This window comes from Diabrotica virgifera, chromosome 10 (assembly GCF_917563875.1).
Source record: "Diabrotica virgifera virgifera chromosome 10, PGI_DIABVI_V3a".
Classification (NCBI taxonomy): domain Eukaryota; kingdom Metazoa; phylum Arthropoda; class Insecta; order Coleoptera; family Chrysomelidae; genus Diabrotica; species Diabrotica virgifera.
In genome coordinates this window covers 93154395-93173560 of record NC_065452.1, presented here as the reverse complement: position 1 = coordinate 93173560, position 19166 = coordinate 93154395, and the positions used below count along the sequence as shown (strand labels likewise).

General features: G+C 33.1%; 1 protein-coding gene across 7 annotated transcripts in view; it reads right to left on the bottom strand.

The window, feature by feature from the left end:
* Positions 1-16752: 16752 nt before the first annotated feature.
* LOC126893461 (filamin-A) overlaps positions 16753-19166 on the bottom strand; it is a 510728-nt gene continuing 508314 nt past the window's right edge. For all 7 annotated transcript variants that reach the window (XM_050663672.1, XM_050663673.1, XM_050663674.1 and 4 more), the window contains one exon: positions 16753-17344. In XM_050663672.1, the coding sequence (XP_050519629.1) occupies positions 17160-17344 (185 nt within the window). In that variant the 3' untranslated portion in view covers positions 16753-17159. The remainder of the gene's footprint in view (positions 17345-19166) is intronic.

Genomic DNA, 19166 nt, shown 5'->3' with positions numbered 1-19166 from the left:
GCAACGCTTAAGGTTGCCTAGGCAACGTCAAGACAACTCAAAAATCGTCCACCAAATTAGTGCAGAATTGGGTCGTCTTCTAGGCAATAACAACGTTTTAACAAAACGTTGCCACGCGGTAGACAACGTTGTCGCGTCGACAAATTGCTACTTTGGAAAGACAAAACTTTAATTGATCTAAAGACTTTCATAAAAAAAGGTTGGCCAAAAGAATTAAATAATGTACATAAAGATTTAAAAGCATTTTTTAAGATTAAAGATGAAATAACCTTCTTTGATAGTTTGTTGATGAGGAATAGTCAAATTATAATTCCTCATGTAATGAGAAAAGAAATGTTAAAAAGAATTCACTATGGCCATCAAGGAATAAATAAATGTAAAATGTTAGCTAGACAATCATTATATTGGCCTTCCATGACAGTTGACATTGAGAATGAAGTTAAAGGTTGTCCAATTTGTCCACAATTTGAAAGTGCAAAGAGAGAACCTTTGACTCCACACAATATCCCAGAACTCCCCTGGGAGGTGTAATGTTATAATGTAACACGTGGTAGGGTTCCTAGGTTAACTTTGGAGGATAGGTTATAATGAAACAACTTGTATCTATCGTGTCTAGATTCAGAATGGTTTTATTTCCGCTTCACTGTCCTTGTCACTGTCACGTCACTCTTACAATATTACCAACTTGAGTGCGTTCCGAATACTACCTATTTGCATACATCACATCCCCCTCTTTTTATAATGACAAAATAAACATAACTTTCTTTAACAAATCTTTAAATAAACATTTATAAATTTCCACAATTGTTTCATTCACCCTTTACCCCCTTTTATTTTATAATAAAATTACTTATAAATCTAGTCTATCAGGTTTTTTAACAATTCGACCTGAAGAGGTTTGTGGAGGTAAGTTTATTGGAGAGTGATGATCAGAATGGTTATCAGAGACACTTTCAAAATTTTGTGACTCACTAGTTTCAGATTCGTTATCTGAATGTTCATCGTCAGAAGCTGCAGGAATGCGAACTAAAAATTGTCTATTTCTTGCAATTTCTGACCCAGAATCTCTTAATTTAATCGAGTAGGTTTTATCTCTTAATTTATGTGTGATAAGACCTTCTCTCAATTTGTTTTTATCTTTAATATAAACTTTTTCATTATTTTTAAGCGGTTTTAAATTTATTGTCCCTCTATCATAATAAGCTTTTTGACTATTTTGTCTTTTCTGAAAATCGCTGATTACTATTTTAGCATTACATAATTTTGGTTTTAGAATTTTGTCAGTGGTGGGAATCTGAGTTCTAAGTACTCGTGACATTAAAAGTTGAGATGGTGATGGTAAATTTGAATCAATTGGTGTATTTCTAAGTTGTAGCAATGTTAAATATGTATCTTTACCATCTCTAAGAGATTTTCTTAGCGCTTTTTTGTAGGTTTGAATATATCTTTCACTTAGACCATTAGATCTATGATTTTCTGGGCTTGACTTTATGCTTTTAAATTCCCATTCTTGACAAAATTTAACAAATTCATTGGCTGTGTATTGTGGTCCACCATCAGAGTAAAATATTTTTGGTATTCCATGACGAGCAAATATCGATTTTAAATGTGTAATTATAGTTGAACTGGTTGTATCGTTCAACAGACAAATTTCTGGATATTTACTGTAATAATCTACCACCATTAAATAACTTTTTTGACCTATGTAAAATATATCAGAGCCAACTTCCTCCCAGGGGAGTTCTGGGATATTGTGTGGAGTCAAAGGTTCTCTCTTTGCATTTTCAAATTGTGGGCAAATTGGACAACCTTTAACTTCATTCTCAATGTCAACTGTCATGGAAGGCCAATATAATGATTGTCTAGCTAACATTTTACATTTATTTATTCCTTGATGGCCATAGTGAATTCTTTTTACCATTTCTTTTCTCATTACATGAGGAATTATAATTTGACTATTCCTCATCAACAAACTATCAAAGAAGGTTATTTCATCTTTAATCTTAAAAAATGCTTTTAAATCTTTATGTACATTATTTAATTCTTTTGGCCAACCTTTTTTTATGAAAGTCTTTAGATCAATTAAAGTTTTGTCTTTGCTAGTCTCTTCTTTGATTTTTTGCAGTTGATTGTTTGAAACATTAATGTTTAATCTTACTAAACAAATTTGTGATTCTAGTTCAATATCTAAATCATTCTTTATTACAGGCAATTCCGAACAACATCTCGATAGCGTATCAGCTATATATAGTTCTTTACCTTTTTTATACATTAGATTATAGTCATACCTCTGCAATTTAAATAACATTCTTTGAAGTCGTGGTGGCGCATTCATTAAGGGTTTCTTTACTATGGATATCAATGGTTTGTGATCAGTTTCTATATCAAACTTGGAAGCATATATATAATTATGAAATTTCTCACATGCCACCGGAACTCCAAGAAGTTCTTTTTCAATTTGTGCATAATTTTGTTGTGTTAAAGTTAAAGCCTTTGATATGTAAGCTACTGGTTGACCTTTTTGTAAGAGTACAGCTCCTATTGAGTCTTTTGAACAGTCAACCGATATTAAACACTTTTCATTTATATCAAAATGTCTTAATACTGGGCTTTTTGAAATTATTTCCTTAATTTTACTAAAACATTCATCATGTTTATGTGACCAATGCCATTCTACATTTTCTTTAATTAATTCCCTAAGAGGTGCGGTTAAGTCTGACAAATTTTTTATGTGTTTAGACAAATACGTTATCATTCCTAATAATCTCTGTATGTCTTTTTTATTTTCTGGCTTTTCCATATCTTGAATGGCTTTAATTTTATCACTATCAACACTTTGACCATCTTTATTGTAATTAAATCCTAAAAATTTTACATTTTTTACACCAAAACTACATTTTTCATAATTAAATTTGACATTATTTATCCTAGCTCTTTCTAAAACTTGATATAAACATTTATCATGTTGTTGTTTTGATGAGCCATAAACAATTAAATCATCAATATATGTTTCTACACCCTCCATATTAAATATTTTACTGAATCTTTTGTGAAACACCTCACTTGCTGAACTAATGCCATAAGGCAGTCTTAAAAATTTATATCTACCATAGCAAGTGTTAAAAGTACATAATTTACTACTTTCATCATCAAGCTTTATGCTCCAAAATGCTTTTGAGGCATCAAGCTTGCTGAAATAAACGTTACCTTTTAAATTTGCAGCTATTTAATCAATCGTAGGGAGTTGAAAGTGCTCTCTTTTGATAGCTTTATTCAAGTCTCTTGGATCTATACAAACTCTTATGGAATTACTTTTTGGTTTTCTTACCAAGACTATCGAGTTGATCCAATCTGTAGGTTCATCAACCTTCTCAATTATTCCATTTTTCTCCATTTCAGCTAATTCAAGTTTTAGTTTCTCCTTTAATTGTAGTGGAATCTTTCTTGGAGGATGTATAACTGGTTGTGCAGTTTCATTTAGCATGATTTTGTATGGCTCATCCAAGCAGCCTATACCTGAAAAAACTTCTTTAAATATTTTTTTTACATCAGAGTAATCATTTTTAAATGTAACTTCTCTAGAATTCAAATTATTTTCACTTTTTTCTATAGTATTGATTCTTTTTAATATATTTAAAGCTTTACATGTAGGAAGACCTAATACCGTTGGTGAATTAATTTCTACCACATAAAACATTATGTTGTACATGTTATCTTTATACTTGCATTCTAAACTACATTTTCCAATGACCGTTTCCAATGAACAATGTGTTTCATCCGAAAATGTCGTTAACCTGCAGTTTGTTTTCTGTAGTTCAACATTAACTTCTAGAGAATTTAACTTATTTATTGATATTACGTTTGCCATTGCCCCTGTATGTAATCTACAGCTTAATTTACGCTTGTTAACTTCAAAATTTATCATGAAATCATCATCAAAACTGCTATTTTTAGTATTTACCAAGCCTATAAACAAATCATCTGATTCTGAATCATCTACATCTACATACTTAATTTGTTTTTGAAAACATTTTTTTGCATAATGCCCTATTTTATTACATAAATTACACTTAGCTTTATATGCTTTGCATGGTTGGCCTCTGTGCTCCATTCCGCACCTACTGCACCCTGAACTGCTTCCAGATTTACCATTGAACTGGCCGTCTTGGGACTTCGAATGAGTTGGATTCACTCTTCTGTCTTCCCACTGTTCTCTATTTTCATATTTCTTATTGAAGTTTCTTTTCTTTACGTAGTGCACCTCCTCTGACTTCATTTTTTCAGACTGGATTTTCGAACTTTCTATACTTTTACACAGATTGATTGCTTTTTCCAAGCTCATCTCATCTTCTTCTAATAGTCTCTGTCTCATCGTTTCATCTGCTACCCCACAAGTTATGCAAGTCTTAATCAGACTGTCCTCCAAATTCTCTAGCTCAAAATTTTTTGCCTTGTTTATAATCTGTTATAAATTTGTCTACTGACTCACCTTCTTCTTGTTTTCTGGTGAACAGGCAATACCTTGCATTTGACACGTTGCTTTTTGGCTTGAAATGTGCTTCAAATTTTTTTATTAACAGTTCTAACTTGTCTTTTTCTTCTGTTGAGAACTTAAACGTGTTATATATTTTGAACCCTTCGTCCCCTATTAACTGTAATAGCTGTGCACACTGGGTTATTTCAGGTTTCTTTGTTAATTCTGTAGCTTGTAAGTAGTTTTTGAATCTTTGTATGAAGAATTTCCAATTTTCATACACGTTACCCGACATCTGCATGGAATTTATTGCTGCCTTGAATTCCATTATGCTTCTTATATACGTTTTTCTTCGGTTTGGTTACGGTTTCGGCACCATGTAATGTTATAATGTAACACGTGGTAGGGTTCCTAGGTTAACTTTGGAGGATAGGTTATAATGAAACAACTTGTATCTATCGTGTCTAGATTCAGAATGGTTTTATTTCCGCTTCACTGTCCTTGTCACTGTCACGTCACTCTTACAATATTACCAACTTGAGTGCGTTCCGAATACTACCTATTTGCATACATCACAGGAGGAAGTTGGCTCTGATATATTTTACATAGGTCAAAAAAGTTATTTAATGGTGGTAGATTATTACAGTAAATATCCAGAAATTTGTCTGTTGAACGATACAACCAGTTCAACTATAATTACACATTTAAAATCGATATTTGCTCGTCATGGAATACCAAAAATATTTTACTCTGATGGTGGACCACAATACACAGCCAATGAATTTGTTAAATTTTGTCAAGAATGGGAATTTAAAAGCATAAAGTCAAGCCCAGAAAATCATAGATCTAATGGTCTAAGTGAAAGATATATTCAAACCTACAAAAAAGCGCTAAGAAAATCTCTTAGAGATGGTAAAGATACATATTTAACATTTCTACAACTTAGAAATACACCAATTGATTCAAATTTACCATCACCATCTCAACTTTCATCATTTTTACCATCAACATCATAACGCTTCGTCTTCTGATTGGTTCCTATTCTGTTTCTGTCTTGGTCACTTATAAAATCCAATGACTGTCTACTCGCTTTAGTATTAGGATAGCAGAAATATGAGGAGGTAGGGGTTGCCCCTGTTATCACGCACCAGGTAAATAAGTTAGTTGTATACTTTGGACACGCCCACAAAATGTTGTCAAATCGGCACCACTGTGTGGAGAAATGTAGACCTCCTTGGTTTATCGATACGTTACAGTTTTCTGTCGCTTTACCGACTAGTTACAATTTCGATCTTTCCAAGTTACGGGTCCTTATTAGATATTACATAGATGGCGCTGTGTCGGACTAAACATTAAATTAATTTAATGCTATATTATTTATTATAAAAATATAATTTGACAGTAAATTTAATAATATATATATTATTAAATTTATAAAATTTATATTTATAAATTTATGTATATAAACTAAATAAGTTATTTCAAAATAAAATTTGGGTACAGTTTTAAATTAAATTAACTTTTAACCAACTATTACTATTAATACCGATCCAACAAAACGTCGAGCATGGTAAATTCTCGATAAATGAAGGTAATCTGTTATTTTTTATGAGCTGCAGTCTCCCCGCAATAGCTTTGCTCTTAATGAGTCGTATAAGCTCTAAAAAACGTAAATTTTCTACAAAAAATTTTATTTCATGATTTTTTCATGGAATATAGCGTTTCCATTTTCTGCTGTATTTTGACCAAATTTTAAAACTATTAAAAATATAAATTCTCGATAAATATTGTCAATCAGACATTTTTTGATGAATTCAGTTGCTTTTTCCTTTATTAATCGTATAAACTCAAAAAATGTATATTTTCAACATAAAATTTTCATTTTGTGATGAACTGCAGCCTCCTTGCAATTTCTTTTCCCTTTATGAATCGTATAAACTCGAACACACCTAGCTTTTTTACAAAAAAATTTAATTTAATTCATTATTTTTTCATGGACTTTTGATTTTCTGCTGTATTTTTACTAAATTTGAAAACATTAAAAATTATAAATTCTCGATAAATAACGTTAATCCGTCATTTCTTGATGAACTGCAGCTTCTCCGTAGTTGCTTTTCCCTTTACGAATTTTATAAATTCAAAAAATGTAGATTTTCAACACAAAATTTTATTTCATAAATGTTTCATGGGTCTTTCGATTTTCTGCTGTCAAAAAGAAGACTACAGGAAAAAACGCTGTAAGTCAATTTTTATAATTTTTGGAAAACGCGATTTTTAGATTCAAAACTTCATAATTCATAAATAAAATGCTAAAACACTGTTGTATTGAGTATTTAAGTTCCGTCACTGGCTATATATTAGAAGATATGTATAATTAGATCGATCGTCTAAAAATCAAGTTTTTGGTGGTAAAAAGTGAATTTTAAAACTTATAAACAACAATTAATAAAACTTAATTAATAGTTAAATGGTTTAAAATATTTACATAGTGAAAATTCATAATATTTTATTGTGGAAGTGTAAATTTAGTTTATTAACCTACAAACAAGTAAGACGCGTGGTGACAGAATTTAATAAGGTACTCAAAAATAACAATAACATAAACATAGGCGTAACAATTCAAGGTAAGAATATTCCATATTTTTATTATTAAAAATAGATTTTGGATCCTCTGGACGGTTGGATGGTTAAAGTATTGGATTATAATAGTATAAATATTCTTTAAACCATAATAAATAAAGTAAGCCTAAAATCAACTTAAAAATCAATTTAAAAATAAAATATTTGATTTAAAATCTAAACAAACTACATTTAGCCACTCAAGGAAAGGCGGTTCCTCCGCAGGGTCGACTTGGGATAAACCTTTATCGGTGAGTGGTCGTGTAGGGAAAGGTAAAAACAAATACATCGTCATGGAAAAAATAATGGAAGAAATAATAGAAAAACTTAATAAAATGGAAGAGAGAGAGATTAGGGTAGAAAATAAAATATATGCTATATCAATCGAACTCAATAAGCTAAAATTAGAAAATGAACTGATCAAAAAGAAAAACCTGGAAATCAAAGAGGAGATGAAATTGCAAGAAAGAAGAATCGAGGCTCTAGAAAAAGAAGTAAGAAAGAAAAACATTGTGATACATGGTGTAGACGAAACAACAAATGAAAATAGAGCAATCCTAAAAAATAAATTCAAAGAAATAACTAATAAAATGAACATTTCAATAGACGAAAACGAGGAGATACAAGATATCTATAGAGTAGGAAACCAAAATAATAAAAGCAGGCCTATAAAAATAGAACTTAAACATGTGTCGAAAAAAATAGAGATACTAAGCCAAACACGCAGACTCAAGGGCAGCAAAATATTCATTACGGAAGACTACTCAAAAGAATACCAACAGAAAAGGAAATTTCTAATCCACCAACTGAAATTGGCTAGAGATAAAGGTTACAGAGCGTTTCTAAACTATAACGGGCTCAAAATAGATGGAGAAATATATACCCCGGAGCAGTTGGGCTACAAAAATGATAACAATGGAGAAATTCAACCTGAAAATGGAGCAGAGGAACAAAAAACAAAGGGGAGAAAAGCGAGTGAAAGATCCCCAGGAAACGAAATACAGCAAATACCAAAATCAATAAGAACAGCAGAAGGGGGAGCATATAACTCAAAAAACTGAAAACACAGGCACCAAAAACTGCAAAGATACTAGTAAAAAAGACAACGCAAATGGAAAAGGACAACGAAAATAATGGAAAGGAAACAACAATAATAGGTACTTGGAATATCACAAGTCTTTATGGTAAAGAATTCGAATTGACAGAGGAAATGAAAACATACGGCGTTGACATCCTAGGCCTGAGTGAAACGAAGAAGAAGGGAAGAGGAAATATGAGATGTGGCGATGGTTACAAGCTCTTCTACTCAGGTGTACAAGAAATGGAAAGAGCAAAAGAGGGAGTCGGTTTTATAATCACGGATGATCTGAGTGGGAGAGTTGTAAAATACCAAGCAATAAACTCTAGAATAATTACCGTAAGTATAAAACTAGACGAGTTAGTTAGCATAATACAAATATATGCACCAGTCGAGGGCACAGAAGAACAGAAAATGTCTCAATTCTATAGCGAACTCCAAACAGCTTTAGACGAAGTGAGAGAAGATACTGAGAACATAATTATTATGGGAGACTGGAATGCTAGAGTTGGAAATGACATCAACAAGGGACTTGGAAGCCTTGGGCGGTATGGAGAAAAAGCTGAGAACAGAAATGGGAAGAAGATGATACAATTTTGTGTAAATAACGACTTAAAAATTGGAAATACATTCTGGTATCAAAATATGGAGGACAGATACACTTTTGAAGCACAGGAAAGAAATGCCAAAAGTCTAATAGATTACATCGTGATTCCTGCAGAAATGAATATTATCAAAAATATAAAAACAGAAAAATTTGCAGAACTTAATACTCAACACAAGCTACTCGTAGCCGAAATGACTACAAAGAAAAAGCAATATATAGTCGATAAGTCATACACTAAGATAAATATTAAGAAGCTGAAAACAGAGAAAGAGAAAAGTGACTATAAACAAGAAATATATGAGGAATTGCAAAGAATGGAGCTGGAAAGAGAGCAATTGGATATGGAAGAAAGATGGAAAATACTAAAAGACACATTATATAAAACAGCAGAGAAAATTTGTGGAAAAAAGTCAATAAATAAATATCATAAGAGAACAGAATGGTGGAGTCAAGAACTAAAGAAAATAATAAAGGAAAAGAAGCAAGCCTGGAAAAAATATCAACAATGTAGAAATGAAAATAACAAAGTAGAATACATGGAGAAACGTAATAGAGCAAAGATAGCAGTAAGGAAAGCGAAAAATATGAGCTGGGAAGAATTCGGAAAAGAATTGGAAGCAAATTACAAAACAGATAACAGAAAATTCTGGAACCGTATAAAGGGTCTAAGAGGGAAAAAAGGTAGGGAACAGTATGGAATCAAAGATAAAAATAACCAATTGAAAATAGAGACTACAGAAATAGTAGAAGTATGGAAACAATACTACGAAGATAAATTCAAACACGAAGAATTAGAAATATATGAAGCAGGAAGAAATAGACCAGAACTGGAGGAGGAAGAGGAACCAAAGAGTATAAGGAAGAAAGAACTGGAAGAAGCTATAAACAATATTAAACTTGGAAAAGCGGCAGGAGAGGACCAACTAGATCCAGAAATGATAAAATGGATGGGTGAAAAAGGAGAGGACTGGCTATTACAGATATGCAAGGAAGCATGGAGTACAGAGAAAATCCCAGATGACTGGAAGAAGAACATAGTTCTACCAATATACAAAAAAGGACAACATAATGAATGCGAGAATTATAGAGCAATATGCTTGTCATCGGTCGCCTTCAAGGTATACACGAGAATTATAGAGAAGCGTCTAAGATCAGTGATAGAGAAAGAATTGGAAGACGAACAGGCTGCATTCAGATCAAACCGTCAAACAAACGATAACGTCTACATCATAAGAAATATAATAGAGAGACAATGCCGTAAAGGGAATGAACTATTTCTCATGTTCGTCGATCTGAAGGCGGCATTTGATACGATAAACAGAGAAATATTGTGGAAAATATTGGAGAGCTATAATATACCAAAAAAGATGATAAAAGTCATAAAATCTATATATATGGAAGTAGAAGGCCAAGTACAAATAAATGGAGAAAGATCAGGCACTTTTAAATGGGATAAGGGAATTAAACAAGGAGATGGACTAAGCCCCCTCTTGTTTATAATAGTCATGGATACTTTAATCAAAAATACCAAAGATCAAACAAGAAACCTTCAATACATAGTAGGATATAAAAACTTAAATGCAATAAAGATCAACTCCCTTCTATACGCTGATGATATAGTTCTAATCACAGACACAGTAGAGAAAATGCAGAAACTAATAGATATTTGGCAAAAAGAGATACATAAATTAAAAATGGAAATGAACCTCAACAAAACAAAACTTATGATAATAAATGAAGATGAGAAAAGAGAAAGGAATACTAATATAATAGTAAGGGAAAAAGTAATAGAACATGTATCTACTTTTGAATATCTGGGAAATATAATAACAGATGATGGGAAAACGGACTTGGCAATAAGTAATAAACTGAAGAAGGCAACTAGCGTGTATTACTCTTTAAATAATACAATTTTTGGAAAGTCAGAAATAAGCAACAAAACTAAACTCAGAGTATATAACAGCATAGTAAATCCGATAATGACATATGGGGCGGAAACATGGATTGTCCAAAAGAAACATGAATCAATGATAAACGCGACGGAGATGAAATACATGAGAAAAATAGCCGGAGTTACGAAGTTTGATAGATTCAGAAATGAAGATATAAGAAGAGAGTTGGAACAAGAACCGATAATTAGGAAGATCGAAAACAAACAATTAAGCTGGTTTGGACACATACAACGAATGGAGCAAAATAGACTTACAAAGAAGGTACATGAAGCCAAAATGGGAAACAAAAGAAAAAAGGGAAGGCCGAGGAAGACATGGATGGACCAGATCCAAGATATAGGTGAAAGGAGACACATCAGTATGAGGGATATGAAGAACCTGGCCACCAATAGAAGCAATTGGAAGAAGTGGATAAAAGGCGGAACCCGACATCCGACGCCCTGAAGGGCACTAAGGATTATGAGAAAGAAGAAAGAAGAAGAAGTATTGAGTATTTGACAACTCATATATACAGAGTATAATATTATAACACTCAAATTGTCATGTACAGTAGGTAACAAGAGAAATTAAAAAAAAAACAACCAGAGGTCTGGAGGAAAAAGGCAAAAACGCTGTAATTGACAAGATATAATATTAATTCAATGAAAGAAAAAAATAAACAGAACTAGACTTGTTTAACTTAACTAAAGCTAAAAACATTAATATTATCTGTTACATGAATCAATAAGATTGTGAAATTCTTAAGATAAAAAATAAGTCATGTTTTTTTTAGCTGATCAAAATACATTCTTCCTATTTCTGAACAAATTTTTTTTAAATTTGGAGATCTTTGTATTTTGCCATTGGAATGGGCAGTGACTCAGTATAGGATCGAGAAGGAAAAACGAATTCTTTTCCAGTATACGGTGGTTCCCTACCAGTCACTTTTTTTTTATTGACAGCAGAAACCATTTTCCATTGTAGGTGTTTCTGAAATAAATTAGTCTGGGATGTTGCTTTGGAATGCTTAATTCTCTTATTGGTCTAGTTTTAAAAGGTGCTTTTGTAGCATACATAAGTGCAAGAAAAGTGTCCTAGCTACGCACCAAGTAGTTATCAACCACTTCTACTTTATAAGGCGCAGGTTTTTGACGAGCCAATCGTAACACTGCTTCCCAATCTTCTGGGGTTTCTGCTGCACTTTTTTGGTTAACGATACCAAAATCTTTATCCGTCTCCATGTAGGAGTGGCCTCTTATAGGAAAGGTCACTAAAATAGAGACAAATCTGTTTATTTTATGGACTAAATAATGTAGAAACCGGAATACCGTCCAATTTTTATTTTGGCCTCCACACGAATCACAGAAAATCACCGAGTTACGAACTTCAGGATGAAGCTGGATTGTCGCATAGTCATACAGAAATAAGCAAGCTTCATTGGCACCCTTTCGAGCTACTGTCTCAGGGTACGAGTACATAACAACATAATTATCACTAAGTCGATGGACATTAAAGGAGTAGAAATACAACTGCCTTTTATAATACACGTCGTTACTCGTAATATTAGTCATTGGAAGATTTTTATTATAGTCCATGGCTATGACTTCATATTCTCTTGAGGTCCTTGCTCGTAGTTTAGCTTTTGTTTTTCGTTTGTAAAATATCTGTGCTTTCAGCAAGTGAAGTTTTTGCCCTGTTTTAAGTTTATTAATTAATTTTTCATCTTTACATTCCCTTATTTTTATTTTGGAAGCATCACAAATGCTGCAAGTGTCGGTTCTGGGATACCCAAAGGAGATATTAAAGCGTGTGTTGAATGTTTTTCTATATTATACTTCATAGCACCAGGGCTGCTTTATCCATTAGGCAATATAGGTAGTTGCCTAGGGCGGCAAATTATGAGAGGGTGGCAAAAATACTGTACAAAAAATATTTGTGTATAAAAATTAAAATCGAATAACATTTAAGTACAAGTACATCCATCAATGGAATTTAAGTGGGTATTCATTTCTAGAAAACAAATTGCATTTTCTTAACACTATTCATTCAAAAAGGACGTAAGTCGTAAATTTAGGGATTGTGGGGCCGTCGACAGCACCGCAAAGGCGACGGGCGCACTGTTCTATAATTTTTTTTTAACTGAATCCTTTTGGGTTATTCGTGGTTGAAAATTTGCCATTTTCAACGGACATTTTTTTGCGAATACCTTAAAAATTATGCATCTAACGAAAAAAAATATATAAAACATTTTTGTAGCTTATGAGAAATCAAAGAGATTCGTTCCTTCATAAGTCTTCTAGTGATAACATAAAAAGAGATATGGTAGGTGAAAAGAAATTTTTTTTGTGCATGCTCAAATGGATGTGTTCAATTTAATAACAGAGAAATGGTCGATTTTAAGGGTATAATGTTATCAATATCTTTTGTAAGTACTGCCTGAAAAGACCTTTAAAACGACCGCACTGTTAAATTTCGATTACATTCAAACTAAGCAAGATATGGTGCAACAAAAAAGGATGACTAATTTATTTTAAGATAAAATGCGAACTATGTATATTTTAACCCCTCATTCACCAGATTTGAATGCAACGTTTTGCTTCTACAATTCCTTTTACTATAGTGTTATTTCTACGTTCAACAAGTTGGACGGGTTTAAAATGTATGGTTTAAAAAAAATAAGATCAAATCATTTTTAATTTTTTTTTAAATCTTCCTTTTTCTCCATGTAACTCGAAAATGATAATGAGATACAGTAATGAAAGAAAAATAAAATTGTTATCTAAAAGAAAACCTACATATTTGTAAGGTATTTTTTTACGTATCTCTTATCACTTTCGAATTACATCGAATTACATTCTTTTCAAAAACCATTCATTTAAACTCGTCCAACTTTTTGAATATAGAAAACACTATAGTAGAAGGTATTCTAGAAGAAAAACGATGCATTTAAATTCTGGTGGATGAGGGGTTAAATATACTTCTTATTTTTCCTTAAAATACATTACTCATAAGTTTTTTGCACCATGTGTCGCTTAGTTTGAATGTAACTGACATTTAACAGTTCTCGTTGTAAAGGTCTTTTCAAGCACTACAAAAGGTATCTGTAGCATTATACCCCTAAAATCGACAATTTCTCTGTTATTTTAAGTTGAATACACCGATTTGAGCATGCACAAAAAAAAGCTTTTTTCACCTACCATCTCTTTTTTTTATTAAAATTAGAAGATTTATGAAAAAATGGATCTCTCTGATTTTTTCATAAACTACAAAAATGTTTTATATAGTTTTTTTTTCGTTAGATGCACAAAGAAAGGAAAAGCCAAAAAGGGTAGGACCAGATGATATTACTGGGGAAGTATGGAGAGCATTGGGAGAGACAGGAACAAGGTGGCTAGCAGGTTTATTTAATAGAATTATGGAAGTTGGACAAATGCCAGACGAATGGAGAAGCAGTATACTAGTACCTGTCTACAAAAATAAGGAAGATATACAACAATGTACAAGCTACAGGGCTATAAAACTGCTTAGCCACACCATGAAAATATGGGAAAGAGTAATTGATAGACGGATACGTGAAGAGACCGAAATATCCGAGAATCAAATTGGCTTTATGCAGGGCAGATCAACAACAGATGCAATTTTCATTATAAGGCAGTTGATGGAAAAATACAGGAGTAAAGAAACAAACGCTCATATGGTATTCATTGATCTTGAGAAAGCATATGATGGAGTTCCTCGAGAGATTCTGTGGTGGGCACTCAATAAGAAAGGAGTCCCTGGTGAATATGTAAAGATTATGAGGGATATGTATGAGGGAGTAACAACTAATGTTAGGACAGGTGTGGGTGAGACTGATAAATTTCATGTGAAAGTAGGATTGCACCAAGGCTCGGTGCTTCGTGGAAGGAGTAGGAGAGGAAGACCAAAGAAGACGTGGTGTCCCAAAAAAAAACAGAGTCCGAAAAGTGTCATTTTTCAATGAAAATGGCAAATTTTTAACCACGAATAACTCAAAAAGTATTGAGTTTTCAAAAAAAATTATAAAACAGTTATTGCTTAGAATTAGGTCTCTGACAACTTCCGGTGTTAGTTTGATAAAAAAAATTCCACCCGAGACCGGGTGGGAACAACCTCTAAGTTAAAAGCGTCATAGGATATAGCGTAGACTTTGTTTCTTGAGCTATTACCTACTTACAGTGAAACTATCAATTAAATTGATGCAGTAGGATGGAATTCGGAGCCAAAAACCCTCACTGGCTGCATTAATAGATACCTACATCATTCATACATGAATGCATTGTTTTAAAGGTTCATTTGGATACCCAATAAAATCACCAATCATCAATAATTGACATATCTAAATATTTAAAGAAGAGTGGATTGAAAGATATTTTCCCTAATTTTGATTACATCACGTATTCGCCCAAAACTTTTTCGTTTTCTTCTAGTTTTTGACTGTAAAGTGTGTAAAGCCTCTTCAATTTCACTGTCCTCACTTTTCATATTAATAAACAATAGTTCAAACTTACTAAACGTTAAAAAACAAACTGTGATTATGATAATGATACTAAAATAAACAACCTGTATGAATGCTGAAGACTGACTGTGATTTTCCGTTGTAAATTGTCCCTACGGACAGGCATATTGAGCACCTAAATCTGACTTATAGCACTGTTGCCTAGTTTAACCTTGACTTGCAGCGCTCTTCCATTGTACAATATTATTTTATTCGTTTGTAACGTTTGACTAGTTTTTTATCGATTTTCATAAAGCCTTTGACACAGTTGAACTTAGCAAAATATTACAGGCGCTTAAAGAATGCAGGCTAGATTATAGGTATACAAAATTATTACACAAAATATACTTACAGGCAACAACCACTGTCAAATTACATACTAACAGTAATCGCATAAAAATAGAACGGGGGGTTAGACAAGGAGACCCAATGTCACCTAAACTTTTCAATACGGTCTTAGAACATGCTTTCAAGAATTTGGATTGGATGACAAAGGGAATAAAAATAGATGGAGAATACCTAAACAACTTACGTTTCGCCGATGATATAGTCATGGTAGCTGAGGATCTAGGTATAGCAAGAGAGATGGTACAAGAACTCGTTGTAGCTACAGAAAATGTAGGTTTAAATATAAACATCTCAAAAACAAAAATAATGACAAATTTGGTACCCAACCAAAACATCAGTATTGGTGGGAAGGAAATAGAACTCGTAGATAGATATAAATACCTGGGACATGAAATTACGATTGGCAGGGATAACCAGACTCATGAGCTGAAGAGAAGAATCGGTCTTGGGTGGGCAGCATTTGCAAAAATTAAAAGAAACTTTTAAAAGTGAGTTACCCACATGTCTAAAGAGAAAGGTGTTCGATCAGTGCGTCCTCCCAGTCTTGACGTACGGATCAGAAACACTTACCTTAACTAAAGCCTCGGCTACCAAACTAAGAGTCACGCAGAGAAGAATGGAGCGGTCAATGTTAGGAATAACTCTGCGAGACAAAATCAGAAACGAAGAAATCAGGAGAAGAACAAAGGTGACTGACGTCATCGAGAGGATAGCCAGGTTGAAGTGGAGATGGGCAGGACACGTAGCCAGAATGACAGATGGGCGATGGACGAAGAGGTTATTGGAATGGAGGCCAAGAGAAGACAAGAGAAGCGTCGGTCGACCGCCTACAAGATGGACTGACGACTTAAGAAAGGTAAATAAAAACTGGATGAGGGCGGCGCAGGATAGATGGGGTTGGAAACGAGGGGAGGAGGCCTATGTTCAGCAGTGGACTTTTGAGGCTGGATGATGAACATTTGACTTATTGCACTTTTATTTTGTTTGATATTTGTGGATTGTACTACGTGTATCCAAGTATCGAAAAATGTATTCATCAAAAAATCGATAAAAATTGACTTACAGCGTTTTTCCCCTGTAGTCTTCAAATGGTAAATTCTAGTAAAATCTTTGTTCTTACTTTTACCGTCCTCTGATAAATCCGTTCTGTAAATCACCCTTTGTATAAATAAAACAACATTTAAACTTTATGTAAATTTCATTTTAAAAAATATTATACAATTTATATTGCTTATGCAGCATATAAATCACTTAGGTGTAAAGGCACTTGGATATCTTACTTACGAATCTTACAAAAATTTTGTGAATCCATAATTCTAATAAAGAAACATAAATTTTTAATAACCTGGTATGTACAAAATAAAAATGACACGAAACAGTTAAAAATACTATGCTTAAAGTCAAAGTGTTGTTTATTTTGAATAATCTCTATTCGTGTTACAATTTTTGTAACTTATTATATTTGGTATGACTATATATGAAGAGTATCCAAAAAACATACACCACTTTGCCTTTACGCACAAAAATATGGCTAAAGTAAAAAAATAACAAATCAACAATAATATGTAAAAAAATAAATTTAATATCTATACTTCCACTTTAAAAGGAGAACCAGGAATATGATCGTCTCCCCATTTTACTATTACTAGGTAGTCACCTCTATCTCTAACCATATAATTGACAGCATACTGATTATGTCCTTGATGTTTAATAAATACTTCCTCACAAGGGCCTTTTGGTCCGTGGATTCCAACGAAAAGAATGTTCACACCTGCAAAAAAGAAATTACATGTTTTTAGCATTCTACGTATATTTTTGTCCTATAATCAAAAAGAAGTAGCAGCATAGCCAGAAAAATACTAAATAAAAATATGAAATCTAATGAATACAGAGTAAATAAGCAAAAATTGGTGAATACTAAAGAGGCACTATATGTATAAGAACATAAGGAGAGGACAAATCCCATCCCCATTAAGAGAGGAGTGAGACAAGAAGACGTAATATAGCCACAGCTTTTCAACTTAGCCCTAGAAGACCTAGAATGTGACCTATGGCATTAACGTTAATGGCAACAAGTTAAATAATGTCAGATTCACCGACGACGTTGTGATTATAGCAAGCAAGCATATTCGAGGAACTGCAAATTATGATGGAAGATCTTGCAGGCAGCCCCAATACGTCGGCCTAAAATGAATATGAGGAAAAGAAAAACAATGACAAACACAGATGAAACAAGACGTATAACTATAAATAGCAGCGAGATGGAACAAATCCAGGAATATATCTAGCTAGGCCAAATTCTGAAACTGGAAAAAGAGAACCAAAGTGCGGAAATTACTAGAAGAGCAAGACTAGCAAGGACAGGATTTGGAAAACTTGGTTGGATACTTAAGAACCGCAAAATACCCCAATACTTGACGAGCAAATCGTTCAAGTAGTGCATCCTGTCTATCATGACATATGGATGTCAAACTTGGACCCCAACCAAGGCAAATAGCAAACTAGTCACAACGAAAAGAGCAATTTTAGCTATAGGACTGTCAGATAAAAAGAGGAACGACGGGTATGATCAAAAACAAAAGTCGAGGACATAACAACAAATTGCCAGACTTAAATGAAGGTTCGCAGGCCACACTCCTAGACAAAAAAAAACAACGTTGGAATGTTATAATGTAAAATTGGAGACGTTACGAAGGTAAACTACCAAGAGGAAAACCACAGATGAGAAGGGTTGATGATATTTAAAGAATAGCTGGAACAAATTGAAAGTACGTTGCTTAAGATAGATACCGATGGAAGGAGTTGAAGAGGCCTCTGTCCAAACATGGACGATAAAAGGATAAAAAGAAGATATAAGAACATAAGTAGAGAATGTAATAAAATGTGCTGCTGCATTGAAGTGGACTTGGTAGAGACATGTTGTCAGACAAGTTAATAGTAAGTGGACTAAAAGCATCGTACAGTGGATATCCAGATAATACAAGAGAAGTGAGAGTGCTTCGAGCTCCAAAAAGATGGCTAGACGATGAGAAGGAAAGGGTGGAGATGGCAACAGGTAGTAAAAGAGACCTTTTCAATTTTTTCTGTTACAAAATTAGGAGTACCGATTTTCCTTTCATTTTAAGTTATATTATCGATCCATCCAAAAACTCGTGGAACTACTAAGAGAAAAGAATGTGGACAGTCTAGATATACGTACTATAAATAATCTATACTGGAATTAGCGATCAACTGTTATGACTTAAAATGCCGAAACAGAAAATATAGATATTGGAGTAGGTGTTATAAAGAGACGTGTGATGTTCTCATTGTTACTCAATATTTACAGAGGATCAATACTTCGCCTTCTTCTTCTTCTTCAGCTTTATTTAAACCTTTCTCCACCAAGTGGTAAACCATACAGCCCTTACATCTTCTCCTCAGTTTTTCTCTGAATATCTTTCGCTCAACTCCAAACAGCTATATCCTTCGTCCCACATAGTTCTCATTTCTACGTCTGACGTGGACAAACTATTGTACTCTTTGTTGTTGATTCTATTTTTATACTGTAGTCACCCAGGCTCTTTCATTTAATGCTCCCCCTTTAAGCTTAT